This window comes from Dendroctonus ponderosae, unplaced genomic scaffold (assembly GCF_020466585.1).
Source record: "Dendroctonus ponderosae isolate FM_Combo_2020 unplaced genomic scaffold, Dpon_F_20191213v2 Dpon_F_20191213_1, whole genome shotgun sequence".
NCBI classification, from domain to species: Eukaryota; Metazoa; Arthropoda; class Insecta; order Coleoptera; family Curculionidae; genus Dendroctonus; species Dendroctonus ponderosae.
This window is the reverse complement of record NW_026017110.1, coordinates 29592093-29606965: the sequence shown is the minus strand read 5'-3', so window position 1 is coordinate 29606965 and position 14873 is coordinate 29592093. Positions and strand designations below refer to the sequence as shown.

The following is a 14873-nucleotide window of genomic DNA, read 5'->3' as shown; positions in this document are numbered from 1 at the left end:
AGCAAACAACACCACAGAAAGCGTATGTAATTTAAACTATTTTCAACAAACAAACAGCAAAAAATTCGGAATTCAGAATGAAGAACTTCTCCAGAATCTAAGACGGGCCAGAATGCCTTGCAAACTCTCCATCACTTCAGAGAAAGTTTTTGCGAAACCGCTTTTCCTCCGCTCGTACCAAGTCCTATTGGGAACTTAACAAATAAAACATGAATTATTTGAAGGCAAGAGGACAAATTGTAACCAAATATCTGTCCAACATTTTGTTAGAAAATGCTCATAGATTAATAGAAATAATCCTTTGTCCACATAACTGTTAACGGAAATTTTTAGTTGTAATTATTTTATACTGCATAATATTTAGCCGCGCACTAAAGAAACCAGCAATATTAATTATTTCTAAGATCTCGCGGCTAATTGTCCTAAACTAAAATTTTCAACGCATTTGAGCAAAAAACCGAAATTGGTAATTGTAGGCAGTGTTAGTAATTGTGTTGGTAATTGTAGGCAGTGTAGCCTGGATAACACTGTGTTCAGATACCCAACAACGAAACTGAATTAGCGCGCCGGCCGTTGGGTTGGTTAACGAAGCCATTTGCGCAGCACTGCGCCAACTCCTAAGTTGTTGCTTTGGCCTAGTGTTCATTTAGGCTCATTTTCACATATTTTTATAATATTTATATACATACGTGAATAGGTTTATGTGAGCCTCTATTTCGACAATCAACTAATATCCAAAATCCATGGAAATATTGTTTCTTTTGATATTTTCGAATATCCAATTAAACTAACGCTTTAAGTAACAGTTTAGATTCGGCTCCCAAAGATTAGTGCAAACTCTACCCATTTTGCAAATATGACAAATTAAAGAATTGCGAGTATGGCGCTTATAAGAAGGGTCGAATAGTTTTTTAAGCTAAGGTTTTTTTTGAGACTCCTTTTCCTCTACTTGTGCAAAGTCTTACTGGCGATAATACAAACGAACAAACGAACAAACGAACAAACGAAATATGAATTCCTTCAGAAAAAGAGCATTGTAACCAACGGGGAGGTGAGAAACTAGCTTTGAAAATAGTGATAAAACCTTAGAATTATTCTACTTCTGCTGCTAAATCCTCATTTCATGCGAAGTTGAAAAATGTCTGCAGTGAAGGGCATACATTTATCAGTGGAAATACGTGCCGAAATTCTTTTCTGCGTTGTATAGGCTGTAAATAGGGTACATTTAGGAATGTTTTCCGGGCTTTGAAGCCGTGGTCTATCGGAATTTCTTCCTGACGTTTCGTCCACAACTGCGGTGGACATTTTCAAAGGCGATGAGGCAGTGGGCGAAGTGATCTCCCGTGCTTTCTGACTAAGAATGAGTCGGAAAGCACGGGAGATTCAATTCTTAGTCGGAAAGCACGGGAGATCACTTCGCCCAATGCCTCATCGCCTTTGAAAATGTCCACCGCAGTTGTGGACGAAACGTCAGGAAGAAATTCCGATAGACCACGGCTTCAAAGCCCGGAAAACATTCCTAAATGTAATCTGACCGGCCGTGAAAGCCTTCATAGTCTGATGTAAATAGGGTATTTGCACATTTTTTCCTTGGTACCATGGATGGATTACGAACAAATAAGGGTCCTACAATTTCTTCCTTCTGTCTAACCATAACGAACTGTCGCTTTGCTTGTATCTCAATTATTGAAAATAAAAATGTTTATCAATACTGTATGGGGCCTAGGCCTGAAAGGTGAAAGTTTCAAGTGTCCCTTGGCTCAGGATTGGAAGTTGGTAGTTTTTGAATAAAAGAGTTATTGTGGGCGAAAACGCCAATTTTTATGCCCACTTTACCAAGTCGGCAAAAAATGAGGGATTAAGCCGATTTCGGCGAAATTTTCAGTATTTTGGGCTGCAACCGTCTTCTATGTGCTGTGAAAGTTTCAAGTGTCTGCTTGTTCTAGATTGGAAGTTGCTATTTGTATCAGAATATTTAACACAGTTTTCTTCTCAACTCATTATTTACTGCAACTTATTTATTTTCGAAATTTATTTATTTGTAAATTGGTATTTTGTAAAAAGTCTTCTGAAGATTGGTAGAAAAACGTTTATTCCAATTTTGATATTTTTGTTTAACATTTTCATTCCCAAGTTTTCTTCTTATTGCGCACTTAAATATGCGTCTACTCAAACCGTCTTTTCAAAATCTTCGACTATGTTCTTGCAGCTTCCTACTGATCTTTTCCTTAGTACCTCATTCTGTATGCGTCTTTAACTCAACTTCACTTTGGGCCTGGGTAACACTGTGTTCTGTTGCGCCTTTGAGTTGATGCCGCTCTGCGAGTTGGTGAGTTATAACGTATCGCGCCTCACTGCGCCCCACCTCGACTTGAAATCAAAACTTTAAGAACATTTTTAATTAATTGAAATTTAGCAAGTTTCTATTATCGCTCGGAAATTGAGCAACAATTTAATTTTTAAGTGAATTCTTTGCGGATTTTTTGTTTAGTAAATGTCAAAAAAAAACAAAATTAAATCGGTTATTAATTTTAGGTTTGGCATTGTGCATTAATCACTGCAGCTGAATGAAAACGGTCGATAATCGTCATGTGAGTCGCGTTCACATCGTAGTTTATGAAAGTCTAGTAAACTTTTTGAGTATTTATGGGTAGATAATGGAGGATGGGGCGCTAGCTTGCAGAAAGCTGGTTAGAATGATCTCTAATCTTTAAATCGTTTAGCTAACTTTTTCCGACAAGAAATTGAAGTTTTACGAATTCTTTATATTTTTCTCTCTTTGCTTTGCTGAGTTCAAATAAGTTTCGCATTGGACAGATTTCCTTCTGTATTGAACACATTTTCTCCTTTCTTTCCGGGTGCCACTACGCAGCTTTCCGTAAGTTTAGCTTTAGCATCATTTTGCCCCTGGTTGCAATATCCATGTAGAACTTTTAGTCCCATATTCATCATAACTGAATCATACAGTGGATTTGGTATCGATTGAGCGATTTGTTCTTTCGTAGTAAATTTTTAAACTTTGGTAATATTTTGGGCGGCTTTGCATTTTTACATCAAGCTCATTTGAAGCTTTTCTAAAGAGCCGCTTTAGATATCGAAATTTGGGTTCCAGTACAAGTAAGTAAATAATATAAGAAGCATCAGCTTACTGATAGTGTGAATTTAGTTCCGATGAAACCGTTGATTCCTTCACAACAAATTGTTCAACTTTGGGAATTATTTGGGCGGCTTTGAATTTTTACATCGAGCTCACCTGAAGCTTGTCTCCAAAGATATGCCGTTCCAGATATGCAAATATGGGTTCCGTCTCATATGTTTTGTTTAAAAAAGTTAAGAGTTTTAGTTTTGCTGGTTTTTATAAATTACGAAATCGACTGAAGCATGATGGCGTCTTTGATTGAAATTTCATAAAAAAATCGTCTTGTACATAATGCTAATCTTTCAAGTTTCCACTGGCTTTACTTTGGAAGTTGGACTTTTTTATTGGAGAGTATGCTTGCGTAAAAGCGTTCATTTTGAAATCAACATTTACGAAGCGCAGAAAGTTCAGGATTTTACGTGATTTGGATGAATTTTTTAAGCATTGATGAAATTTTTGCGCCATTTAGACCGCACGCTTCTTCACGAATGCAACTCCGAACTTGGAGAGTATTTTTTGTTTCTGGAAAATATGTTCTCGAAAAACGCGATACAAAATGTATCTCGCACCAGTTTTTTCAAATCCTAAGCAAAATTGTCTTAACGATGAGTAAAATTCGAAATTTTGATAACATTTAAATTTTTTATTGCGAAATCGACTGAAACATGATGCCGCTTTTCATTAAAATTTCATTTAAAAAATCGTCTTGTACAGAATCAGTCTTTCAAGTTTCCACTAGCTTTACTTTGGAAGTTGAAATTTTTTATTGAAGAGTGTGCAGTTGCGTAAAAGCGTTCATTTTCAAATCAATATTTCCGAAGCGCAGAAAGTTCACGATTTTACGTGATTTGGATGATATTCAGAGCACACGCTTCTTCAGAAACGCAACTCCGAACTTGTAGAGTATTTTTTGTATCTGAATTTTTTTTTATAAGCAAAATTTTTAAAATTTACAGTGTTACTCATGCCTACTTCACTTAACTGAAGTTTTATCGGTGTTAATTTAACAGCTGCAGTAGCTCAAAGAGAAACATCAGGATTTGGTCCATATATTAGATTATTAAATGGAGATTTACGACTTTGTTTGCTTTCACTTTAAAACTACTCTTCTAAGAGAATGGAAATCGACGACTCCAGAAACAGATGCGGCGGCTGATCAGAGACCAGAGGAAGGAAACACATGATTTAATTAAACGTGGAACCTAACACATGCGAAATTGTAATTAAAGGCGACATATTTGTTGAAAAGATAGACGTAGAACTGGTAAAAAAGGTGAAGACAGTGGTATGATAGGAGAAGTAAATAATGTCATCTAACAAGGTTCCTCTCTTAGCCCCCTGCTTTTTAACACCAGCATGAATGAGCTGATCGATGGGCAGAAAATAGGAAATAGGGAAACGAAAATATTGCGCTAGGCCAACGATGCAGGATTAATTGCGTAAAGCGAGGACCATTTGCAAAAATTACTGCATCAATTTAACACAACAGCGAATTTAACATGAATATATCAGCGACAAAAACTAAATGCATGACTACATCTGGAACTCCACTCAGATGCAAACTAGGAATAGGCAATAAAATTATTTATACAGCAGAAAATTAAATTTAAGTCTAGGCATATAAATATCCGGAGTTGTGGAGACAAGCCATGAAAGCACCAAAAACATCAGCATGTCTTAACAGTACCAAGTGGAGCAATAAACATTTAGGAATCAAAGGTAGATCCAGAATTACAGAACAGCAATCAGACCCAAACTCACATACAGTGCAGAAAGCAGACCAACAACTTCGAAAACTAGACAAATAGGGGAAACAACAGAGATAAACTCCTAATAGAATAAAACCCGGCAAAAAATTTAAAACTATCAATTTTCTCACACACAGAAAGGAAGAACGAAAAAATTTTAAAACTATTCCCATTTCAGCCAATCTTCACGCTGTCCCAAAGCAAGAGTAAACTTTTGATTTCTGCCTGCAGTTTTTTCCATTAAGGCGTGAGTTTGCAACACTGCCGAAAATATTTTTACGTGTACATGTTGTTCATATTTAGATTCTCTTGGCTCTCAATGCTGTCCAAAAATATATTTTCATTGTTCGCTAGTTATCTGATACATTATCTGTTATTGTGCTAATCGTCTAATCTGGCCGGTAGATATTCATTTTTGCTGTGGTTGCTTTTTTAATACTAGAACGTGTCAGATTTTTAAAATTTTATGAAGAATTCTTCAAGCTTCTGTTTTTCTTTGTCAAGTTTGTTAAACGATTGCTTTATTGATTTTCATCTTCTTATGGTGATTGTATGCAAATCTAACCAAATGGTGATTGAGTTTTAGAAGCTGCAGCACGAAATATTTTGGAGGATGGGCCGATGGGTGAAACCACCTCCTCAGATCTTTCATCCATGAATACTGGCGTGCTCCTACTGATGTTTTACCTTTATATGAGTTGAAATATTTCGAAATTTTCTCCTCTAAACATATGAGCCAAATGCCTTCTGACGCTTGTTTGCTTCATGTTACCAACTTCCCTGCGCTATTTCTCAGTAGAAAAAATAAAATCTAATCCGGGCCTGTTTAGTGTTTACGTAAAAATTGTGAGCCCAATGATAATGACGAAAAGATAAATCGTGTAACCTGCAGCAGTGACAATTTAAAATCAAACTCCTGCTGATTGTTTAACAGTTATCGCAAAACCTCCATAAATAAACCATTAAAAGTTCCGTTTAAATACAGTAGGTTTTGTTGGAAATGGCATTTTCACTGTTTCGAAAAGTGGGGCTTCGCAGTCGTTCTCGCTGCCTAATCTCAAGGACTTACAGTGGATTTAACTTTACACTTACCGACGCCCAGAAGGAAATCCAGGCGACGGCCAGAAAATTTGCCCGAGAAGAAGTTATTCCGGTAGCCGCACAGTATGATAAATCAGGTGCGTTTCCTTGGGACATCTTTAGAAAAGCCCATGGGCTTGGATTGTTGAACGTTCACGTGCCTGAAGAGTTCGGAGGTCTTGGATTGGGCAACTTTGAAGGTTGCCTCATCCAAGAGGAGTTTGCCTATGGGTGTACTGGAATAGGGACTGCCTGCGAAGGATCGGGCCTCGGCCAAACTCCGATTTTACTGGTTGGCAATAACGAGCAGAAAAAGAAGTATCTGGGACGACTTTTGGAAGAGCCCACAATTGCCGCGTATTGTGTTACCGAGCCCGGGGCGGGTTCAGATGTGAATGGCCTGAAAACGCGTGCAGAAAAAAAAGGGGATGAGTACATTTTGAACGGGCAAAAGATGTGGATTACCGGGGGAGGAGTGGCGAATTTTTACTTTGTGCTGGCACGGACGAGCCAAGATTCCAAATGTCCAGCCAATAAAGCCTTCACTGGTTTCATAGTGGAAAGGGACTGGCCGGGAGTCATCCCGGGTAGAAAGGAAATCAACATGGGACAAAGAGCCTCAGACACTCGCGGCATTGTGTTTGAAGACGTAAAAATACCCAAAGAAAACGTTCTTCTAGGAGAAGGCGATGGCTTCAAAATTGCCATGCAGGCATTCGACAAGACTCGACCTCCAGTTGCTGCAAATGCAGTAGGACTCGCTCAACGATGCCTGGATGAGGCCTCAAAGTATGCACTGGAAAGGAAAACATTTGGCGTTCCCATAGCCAGTCATCAAGCAGTGGCTTTTATGCTGGCAGACATGGCAATCGGCATTGAAACTGGACGACTAGCCTGGATGAAAGCAGCCTGGGAAACCGATCGTGGAATAAGGAACAGCTACAGTGCAGCCATAGCCAAATGTTGGGCTGCCGATATGGCCAACAAATGCGCCTCGGATGCCGTGCAGATATTCGGCGGAAATGGCTTCAACAGCGAATACCCAGTGGAAAAACTCATGAGGGACGCGAAAATATTCCAAATCTACGAAGGCACATCGCAGATCCAGAAGCTGATTATTTCCCGTCAGTTGGCCGAGCGAGCCAAAAGCCTCAGTTAGTAGCTACTGATTATATTATGCATGTACCATACTTTAAGTTAACACAATTCAAAAAGGAATTCTGGTAAATAAATCAACGTTCAAGTGGATTCAGTTATTGATAATCGTAGGCCTGTGTAAATAGAACTGTGTCAATAACACCTGGTTTGCACCTTGTCATTTGGACGGCATATTTTTGAAGTAAGCAGGTAAAGAGCTGCAAGCGACATTATTTGGCTCAAAAGAAGACGATCGAATTTAACTTTTATTAAAACAAATGTGTGGCTCCTCTGCTGTTAACGGTCAAAGTTCTGGAAAAAATTTGCAATTCAAACTGAAACTCGCTGCGAATTCATGCTAATGTCTAAAATGCCTAATTAGTGAGAAAACAGCAATTTTTTTATACGAAAGTACTGAATGCGACAATATTTTACAAAGAGCTTAAATATGTCAAACAAATCAGTTGATTTCTGCTACCAAACAAACAGTTCTGGTAGTTTGTGTACCAAAACACTCAAGAATTTACCTCTTGCCCCAACTGGGTTGATTAAACAAAATCTGAGTCTTATTTAAGAACAAATTCACACCGAGGTTCATTAAAACCCGTCGTATCATTCTTCCGACATTAAAAAAACAATTCATTAAAATAGCAATTTTTCAATCTAAAATTTTTTTTTTAGTTTGTAGCCACCAGTTCGGGATAATTACAAACTTGAATATTTATGAAGTTCTGATAATTCAAATTTTTTATTGACATTGCGCTACATCCTGATTTTTTGTTGCTTTAAGGCGCGTTTTAAAATAAAGTTTACAGCCAGTGCGCTCTGTTTTAAAAATCGTAACTACTTCTATGGGACAAGGGCACCCGATCCGGATTTTTCCTGGCTCTTCAAACGGGGGTTAAAAACTTTTACACTCAGAACTGACAGATTTTCATTAAAATAGTACTAGGTCCTGATTTTTTGCGGCTGTATCAATGCGGGTGAAAAATGAACGTTTGTAGTCAGAAGCGCGCTTTCCTTTAAAAGTTTATAACTTCAAACTTCGCGCTGGTTCGGACTTGAAAGCTTTGCAAGACATACAGGGTGATTCAAAATGGGCGTCATTCCTTTTAAGGGGTGATAGAGGCTCTCTTGGGGAGTACGAGAAAAATATTGAAAATTTTTTTTTCGAAAATTTCTAGAAGATATTAACAGTTGAAGATCTAATTTCAACTTTGTTATTAAGCATTATTTTGAAAGTGTTCCATGTTTAATTGGTAGCATATTGGAATACCTAAGCATTCAAAAAGAAAAATTACGATCTTTGCTTCAAATTATGAAAATTTTTGATATCAAAAAAGTTCTCTTCTATTAGGATATGCGATTAGTTCAGGGGAAATGCTACAGTAACATAGCAGGAGGTTCCGAACCTCTATTATCGTCCACTATGGACGACAATAGAGGTTCGGGTTCCAGTCACAGAGGAATAAGTATTGGACATAATCGAATCAGGGCGTTCCAGGGCCACTCAGAGCACAATAACTGACACTTTCCCAAGCACCAAATAAATACCGAAGAGGGCCTACACTCCTACCACGTTTGTACGATACACACAGCACAAGAAGATACAAATGGAGCAAGAGTTAATTAACTGAATACGAGAACCTGCTTGATAAGAGTGGATAATAAGGACACAGGCATTAGCTTGTTTGGTTGCCCAATTCGAGGTTATGATAACAGGTTGACATTTCGAAAGTACGTTCAGCAGTCAACAAATCTTGTTGAATTTACCGTTTATCCTTGCCTATCTTATTGTCACCCTGTTATGGTTACCGGAGTTTTAATTAATTACGAAGCAACAGGTATTTGCGCAATGTTAATTAGGCAGATTACCTTGAAAAACATTGCTGCCGTATTTCTGATATAGTTTTTTTGCAAATTTCTCAGTTTTTAATAACAATTAATTTCTTTTACTATTTTTTCTGTACTCCTATGACAGTGCCAGACAACACCCCCAGAGGAATGACGTCAATTTTCAATCACCCTGTATAAGAGACGTGAATTGGAGAATTCAGAAATTTTCATTAAAATGGCAGTAGATCCTGACGTTTTTTCGCCATTTCAGCCCGGGTGACAAAATTTACCTTTCAATTTAAAGGCGCGATCTACATAAAAATTCGTCATTACTTATGTGGGACAAGTATAAAATTCGTAACTGCTACTGTAGGACAAGTGCGAACTCGGAAGTTTTGCAAGATTTAGAAGAAAGTTCCGTTTGAGAATTGAGAAATTCTCTTTAAAATAATCTCTTTAAAATACCACCAACTCCTAATTTTATGCTGCTGTTTCAATGTGGGTGTAAAAATGAACGTTTTGAGTTAAAAGCACGTTTTCTTTTAAAAATTTGTAACTATAAACGGCTCGCCGTTATGAACTTGAAAGATTTGCCCGACATATCAGAGAGTTGAGTCTGAGAATTCGAAAATTTTTACTAAAATCGCAGTAGATCCTCACTTTTCTTCACCTTTTCAGCGCGGATATAAAAATTTACCTTTCCATTCAAAGGCGCAATTCCCTTAAAAATTCGTAATTACTGATGTGGGACAAGTATAAACTCCAAAGTTTAGCAAGATATATTAGAGACTTGAATCTGAAAGTTTAGAAATTTCCATTAAACTTCTATTCGATTCTGATTTTGTCCAGCTGTTGAAACGCGAGTTTTAAATGGATGTTTCTAGTTAAAAACGCTCTTGCCTTAAAAAATTCGTAACTAATAATGTAGGACAAGTACAAGCTGGGAAGTTCTGCAAGATTTAGAAGAGAGTTGAATCTCAGAACAGAAATTTTCGCTGAATTAGCACTGGGTCCTGGTTTCTAGACAGAAGCGCGCTTTCCTTTACACATTTGTAACTACAAACTTCGCGCTGGTACGGACTTGAAATTTTCGCTAGACATAGGAGAGGGCTGAATCTGATAGTTCAGAAATTTTCATTAAAATGGCAGTAGATCCTGACTTCTTTTCGCTATTTCAGCGCGGATGAAAAAAATTCCTTTTCTATTGAGACGCGATTTCCTTAAAAATTGGGAATTGCTGATGTGGGACAAGTATAAACTTCTAAGCTTAACAAAGGATATTAGAGAGTTGAGTATGAACGTTTAGAACTTTTCAGTATATTTCGAGTGGATTCTGACTCTTTCCAGCTGTTTTAAATGGATGTTTCTAGTTAAAAACGCTGGTGCCTTAAAAAAATCGTAACTACTTATGTAGGACAAGTACGAGCAGGGAAGTTGTGCAAGATATAGAAAAGAGTTGCGTTTGAAAATTGCTACATGTCCATTAAAATCGCATTAGGTCCTGAATTTTAGCTGCTGTTTCAATGCGGGTGTAAAATGATTGACTGATATTGATATGATAATTGTTGATTGATGAATAAAAATTTGTAACTAATCACTTCGCGCTGGGACGGACTTAAAAGTTCTACAAGACATGTTTGAAAAAACCAGAGGAACCAGACGTTTTTTGTCAGTAAAAATTAGGGCCGACCGTTCTCCTTTGAGGCAAGGAATGTTCCAGTTCCGATTTGATCATGTGCTTTTGGTCATACTGTATATTGAATTGCATTTTTTTGACAAATTGAATGTTTGTTCCTATTAATTCAACTGTTTAAGAACCAGTAACTTCTGAAGTTAAGTTCTAACACCATTTAAGTAGTTAGTTAAGTTCGTAGCTAAAGTCTAAAATATTCAAATCTTCACATCAACTATTTCTAGTATCGTCTTAAATCAAACTTGGTCATTGGAAAGCTTCAACATCGAACTGAAATATTCTCTTCTTGCTTATGTGAATTTGCATTTTACGAACGGTCCGATGTTGAAGGAAACATTTGATGATTACACTCACTTACATTTTCTCGCAAAAATATCTGGTCTTCCTTTGCTATTCCCAGAGACTTGTTTTTCAGGTCCCCTTCAATTGGATGTAGTTTGTCCTGAAATGTTGCCTCAGGGATATGAAGAAAAACCTGTAAATATGTTGAAATTATAAAAATACAATTAGTGAAACGATTATAAAAATTAGATAAATATTGTGAAGAGTTTAATGAATACAATATAACATAAAAACTTTGAGACTTCGAAGGGTAGCATTCTGCATCAGCCGAGTTCAGGTCATATCAAGGGTGCAACAATGAAACAACAACAAACAAATGAAATAACTCGATTAATTCAAACCACCCGGACTGACCCTGAGTTCTTTTAAGAACTTTCGTCCAGTATTGGCAGAAGAATCTTACTTCAACTTAGGGATAGGAGAAAAACATTGATGTTTCGCAAACATCGATGTAATTCGTTCGATGTTCGATATTTTTACCATCGATGTTGTTAATTTGGGACATCGATAAAACATCGATGTTAGATACTGAAATAAAAACATCGGACGTTTGACGTTGATACTAGATAGAAGGGTAGAAACATTTTCTGCGAACTCGTTGATAGTGCCGATACGAACGATACCGCGGCATAGCGGCCCATTTCCAGCTACACACGACAAAAGCCTCTTTTTGCAGCCAGTTGACCGAAAAATGTGGCAACTGTAAGTTGAATAAATTTAGTCGATTATTTAACAATGCATTGTTTTAAAATGTCATGGTAGTAGTAAAATAAAATGATTTAAGCTTAAGTTAATCAATTTGAAATTTGTATGCAACTGCAAACTATGAGAACATCGATGTTGTCAAACATCGATGTTTCCTTAACATCGATATTACCTTTCGATGTCAACATCGATGTTAGAGGATCGATGTCCAATGCCTACTTTACCTAGTCCTGCCTTCCTTAAGAGTAAAGCACAAATATATTCTGGGTAGATTAACTTCTTGCTGCTTCCAAGTTTATGAGTTTTAAGATAAATAACGACTTTTAGACCTATTTTGGGTCTTAATAACTTAATCTTATAAGTTTCCTTAATAATTTTTAGTATAATTTTCTTAGGAGATTTTTAAAAATCTATCGTAATGTGTGTATATTCAATTTATTAACTCACTCGTAATAAATATTCGGGTATAGATTTATTTTCATACTTGAAGTTTACTTTTTTGCTTAATTTGGTTTGTAAACTTTCAGTCAAGTTTTTTATTTGGGGGTTTATATATTTGTACAACATTTTATGAATCAACGTAACGTAACTTTGTAACGATTAATTGTTTTTTTATTTGGCTATATGTTTTTTATGGTTTGTATTATGCTTTCCAAATTAATAAAAATGTTTCCTTACTTTAATTTAATGTTGGTTTCCAGCTTGTTGCATAATAATGAAATTCCACTTTCGATTCGAACTTTACCGTTTAAATTTGTGTTCTGTAGAATTGTGTGCAGGAATATATTATAAAATTTGGGGTGGTTTTACAGGCTCAGAGAATGCGAACAATTTTAGATCAGCGATGCGCTGCATTTGGGCACTTTGGGAATAGCTTCTGAATATGAAACACTTTTGCTATAGAAGAACGAAAGAGGTTTCAAGCACTTGCAGACATGACAAAATCTAAACATTAAGCCCCATTTAGATTGGGAAAAAGAGCATATTCATATATTAACACGAGATTGTCTTATCTGGCGAGATAACGCCATGTACTCATGACAGGATATTAGATAGCAAAAGAGGTCGCAAATTGTCATGTTCGGGGCTGTTCTTAAAGCCGAAAGATTCGCAAATGTTGGAAATTCGTAGAATGTTCCTGAAAGTGTTACTTTGATTTCTTCAACTCCTACCTGTTCTTCAAACATTTTGGTGACGCGTTTATCGATGCCAACATCCTCCTTTGGTCTAACAATCAAGTAAATATTTTTCACCTCCGTAGTTCGCAAGAGCTTGGCAATGATCATTTTTCCAATATATCCAGTTCCTCCTGTGAGCAACACATTCTTCGCCCCGTAAAAGTCCTTAATGGGGCTGCCCATTCCGAGGAGTTTGTAGCAAATTGAAACTGAAGTATTCTACACTAAGAACCTTCAATGGAATGAATATAAAACTGTCGAAATCTGAAGCACTTTAATGATTTTGACGAGAAGCTGACTGTCGAGGGAAACGTCGATTGAACGACACGAAACGAATTTATTTATTCGTTCAATTAAATATTAAGAACAAACCCTGTAGCGGGGATAAACTTTCCAACGGAAACTCTCTATCGATTATTCCATTACCTTTCTCGGCTCCGTTTTCCGTCGACCTGGCATGGATTTGCAGACACTCGAATTTGCACTATTCGTGGATATGTTGTCAGCTTATTTCGCGACGAAACTGCCTGGATACCAGCGCTTTCCATGACTCATTCATGGCTTTTGAATCACCGTTTTTTAATAACTGGCACTATTTGATTGATGGGATTATTGGTGGTATGTATCGGAAACATCTGCAGCCAAAATCCATATTGGTCACCACCAAATTCCTTCTGGTCTTTTACCCATTTGATAATTTCCCATTACGATTGCCTTCTCGGCACGTTCTGTTGCATTTAAGCATCTTCAGTTTCTTCGCTGACGACTTTTCACGTTTAGAATTACCAACTTTAATGTTTTGGTATAAATCCGTGAAGATAATGGAGTTTCACCAGGTGAACTTAATTTGAAAGCAACTGCAGCTTTGAACTTCTGCTTTTCTCATGGAAAATTGTATGCTGGCTGTTCTGATCAAAGTACTTGCACAAAATACAAAAGGACATAAAATTATCATTAAATCGCTGACAAAACCTACACTGTACTTGTCGCAGTTTAAAAAGTTGTCATTCTCTGGACGTATGGTGTCCAAAGAATTAAATTAAACAAATTTCTCGTTACAGTTTGCCAGAAAAACACCAAACTCTAAGGTGACAAAAATGTCGGTACAATAAAACAGATAATATATTTGCGAAAAATAATTAAACAGGGTAAATATTAATAAGGCAATTGCTGAAAAATGCAGCAATGGATGTTGGCCGCCTAGCATAGAGAAGACGAACAGAATTAATACTCTTTTCTATGCTGAAACTGCTAGGAAAAATGAAAATTGGCAACTCGCCCAACAAGCATCGAACCTAATTGAAAGAAAATCTGTGCAGGACATGATGCAACGAATGATGGATACGCTGGATAGTATCACTGAGAGACTCAACATTTTGGAGGCAAAAGTAACAGGAGCTATTCCAAAAAGAAAGAAATAATGAATACAAAGAATTAAGAATTGTTACTTGGAACGCTAATGGTATAATTGGTAAAAAAGCTGAACTAGAAGTATTTCTGCATAGTCAACGCATTGATGATGTCTGCTTAGTCTCAGAAACACATCTCACAAATCAATCATTTGTTACAATACACGGTTACAAATGCTATCAATCCATCCATCCCGACAAGCAAGCCAAAGGAGGAAGGCCCATTTTCATCAAAGAATCAATTAATCATCATGAAGAATTTCCAATCCAATAGGTGAGTACTCAACTAACTACAGTAGGAGTAAAAACTACAAAACAAAATTTTTAAGTTGGAGCCATTTATACAGGGTTGCTCATTAGTGTGTCAAAGTGCGATATCTCAGTAAATATGAACTTTACAAGAAAATACGTCCTACGAAAGTTTTTCATGTTTAAAAGGTCCACATTTTAAAATTACTTTCCAATATACGGGGTGTATCATAAACGTGTGGTAGTTACCAACTTTGGTTTTTTAAATGGAACCGCCCCTTTTTTCATTCATTTTCAGATTTGTCGTCAAAATTTAAGTTAAGTTTGTGTCAAACGTTTTACCTGAAAAATTTACGA

At 36.8% G+C, this 14873-nt stretch overlaps 2 protein-coding genes across 3 annotated transcripts in view; one reads left to right on the top strand and one right to left on the bottom strand.

Annotated features, from left to right (window-relative positions):
* Positions 1-13706, bottom strand: part of LOC109540840 (fatty acyl-CoA reductase wat) — a 57892-nt gene extending 44186 nt beyond the window's left edge. Inside the window, exons 1-3 of one of the 2 annotated variants that reach the window (XM_048661158.1) lie at positions 13285-13706; positions 12853-13090; positions 10992-11108 (exon numbers count right to left, since the gene is read on the bottom strand). In XM_048661158.1, the coding sequence (XP_048517115.1) occupies positions 10992-11108; positions 12853-13041 (306 nt within the window). In that variant the 5' untranslated portion in view covers positions 13042-13090; positions 13285-13706. Of the gene's footprint in view, positions 1-10987; positions 11109-12852; positions 13091-13284 lie in introns of those variants that run through there. The other variant, XM_048661159.1, reaches the window with a different exon arrangement.
* On the top strand, positions 5763-7215 carry LOC109540447 (probable medium-chain specific acyl-CoA dehydrogenase, mitochondrial). Its single transcript, XM_019908842.2, has one exon. The coding sequence runs from the start codon at positions 5888-5890 to the stop codon at positions 7124-7126; it is 1239 nt and encodes a 412-aa protein (XP_019764401.2). The 5' UTR covers positions 5763-5887; the 3' UTR covers positions 7127-7215.
* Positions 13707-14873: the final 1167 nt, after the last annotated feature.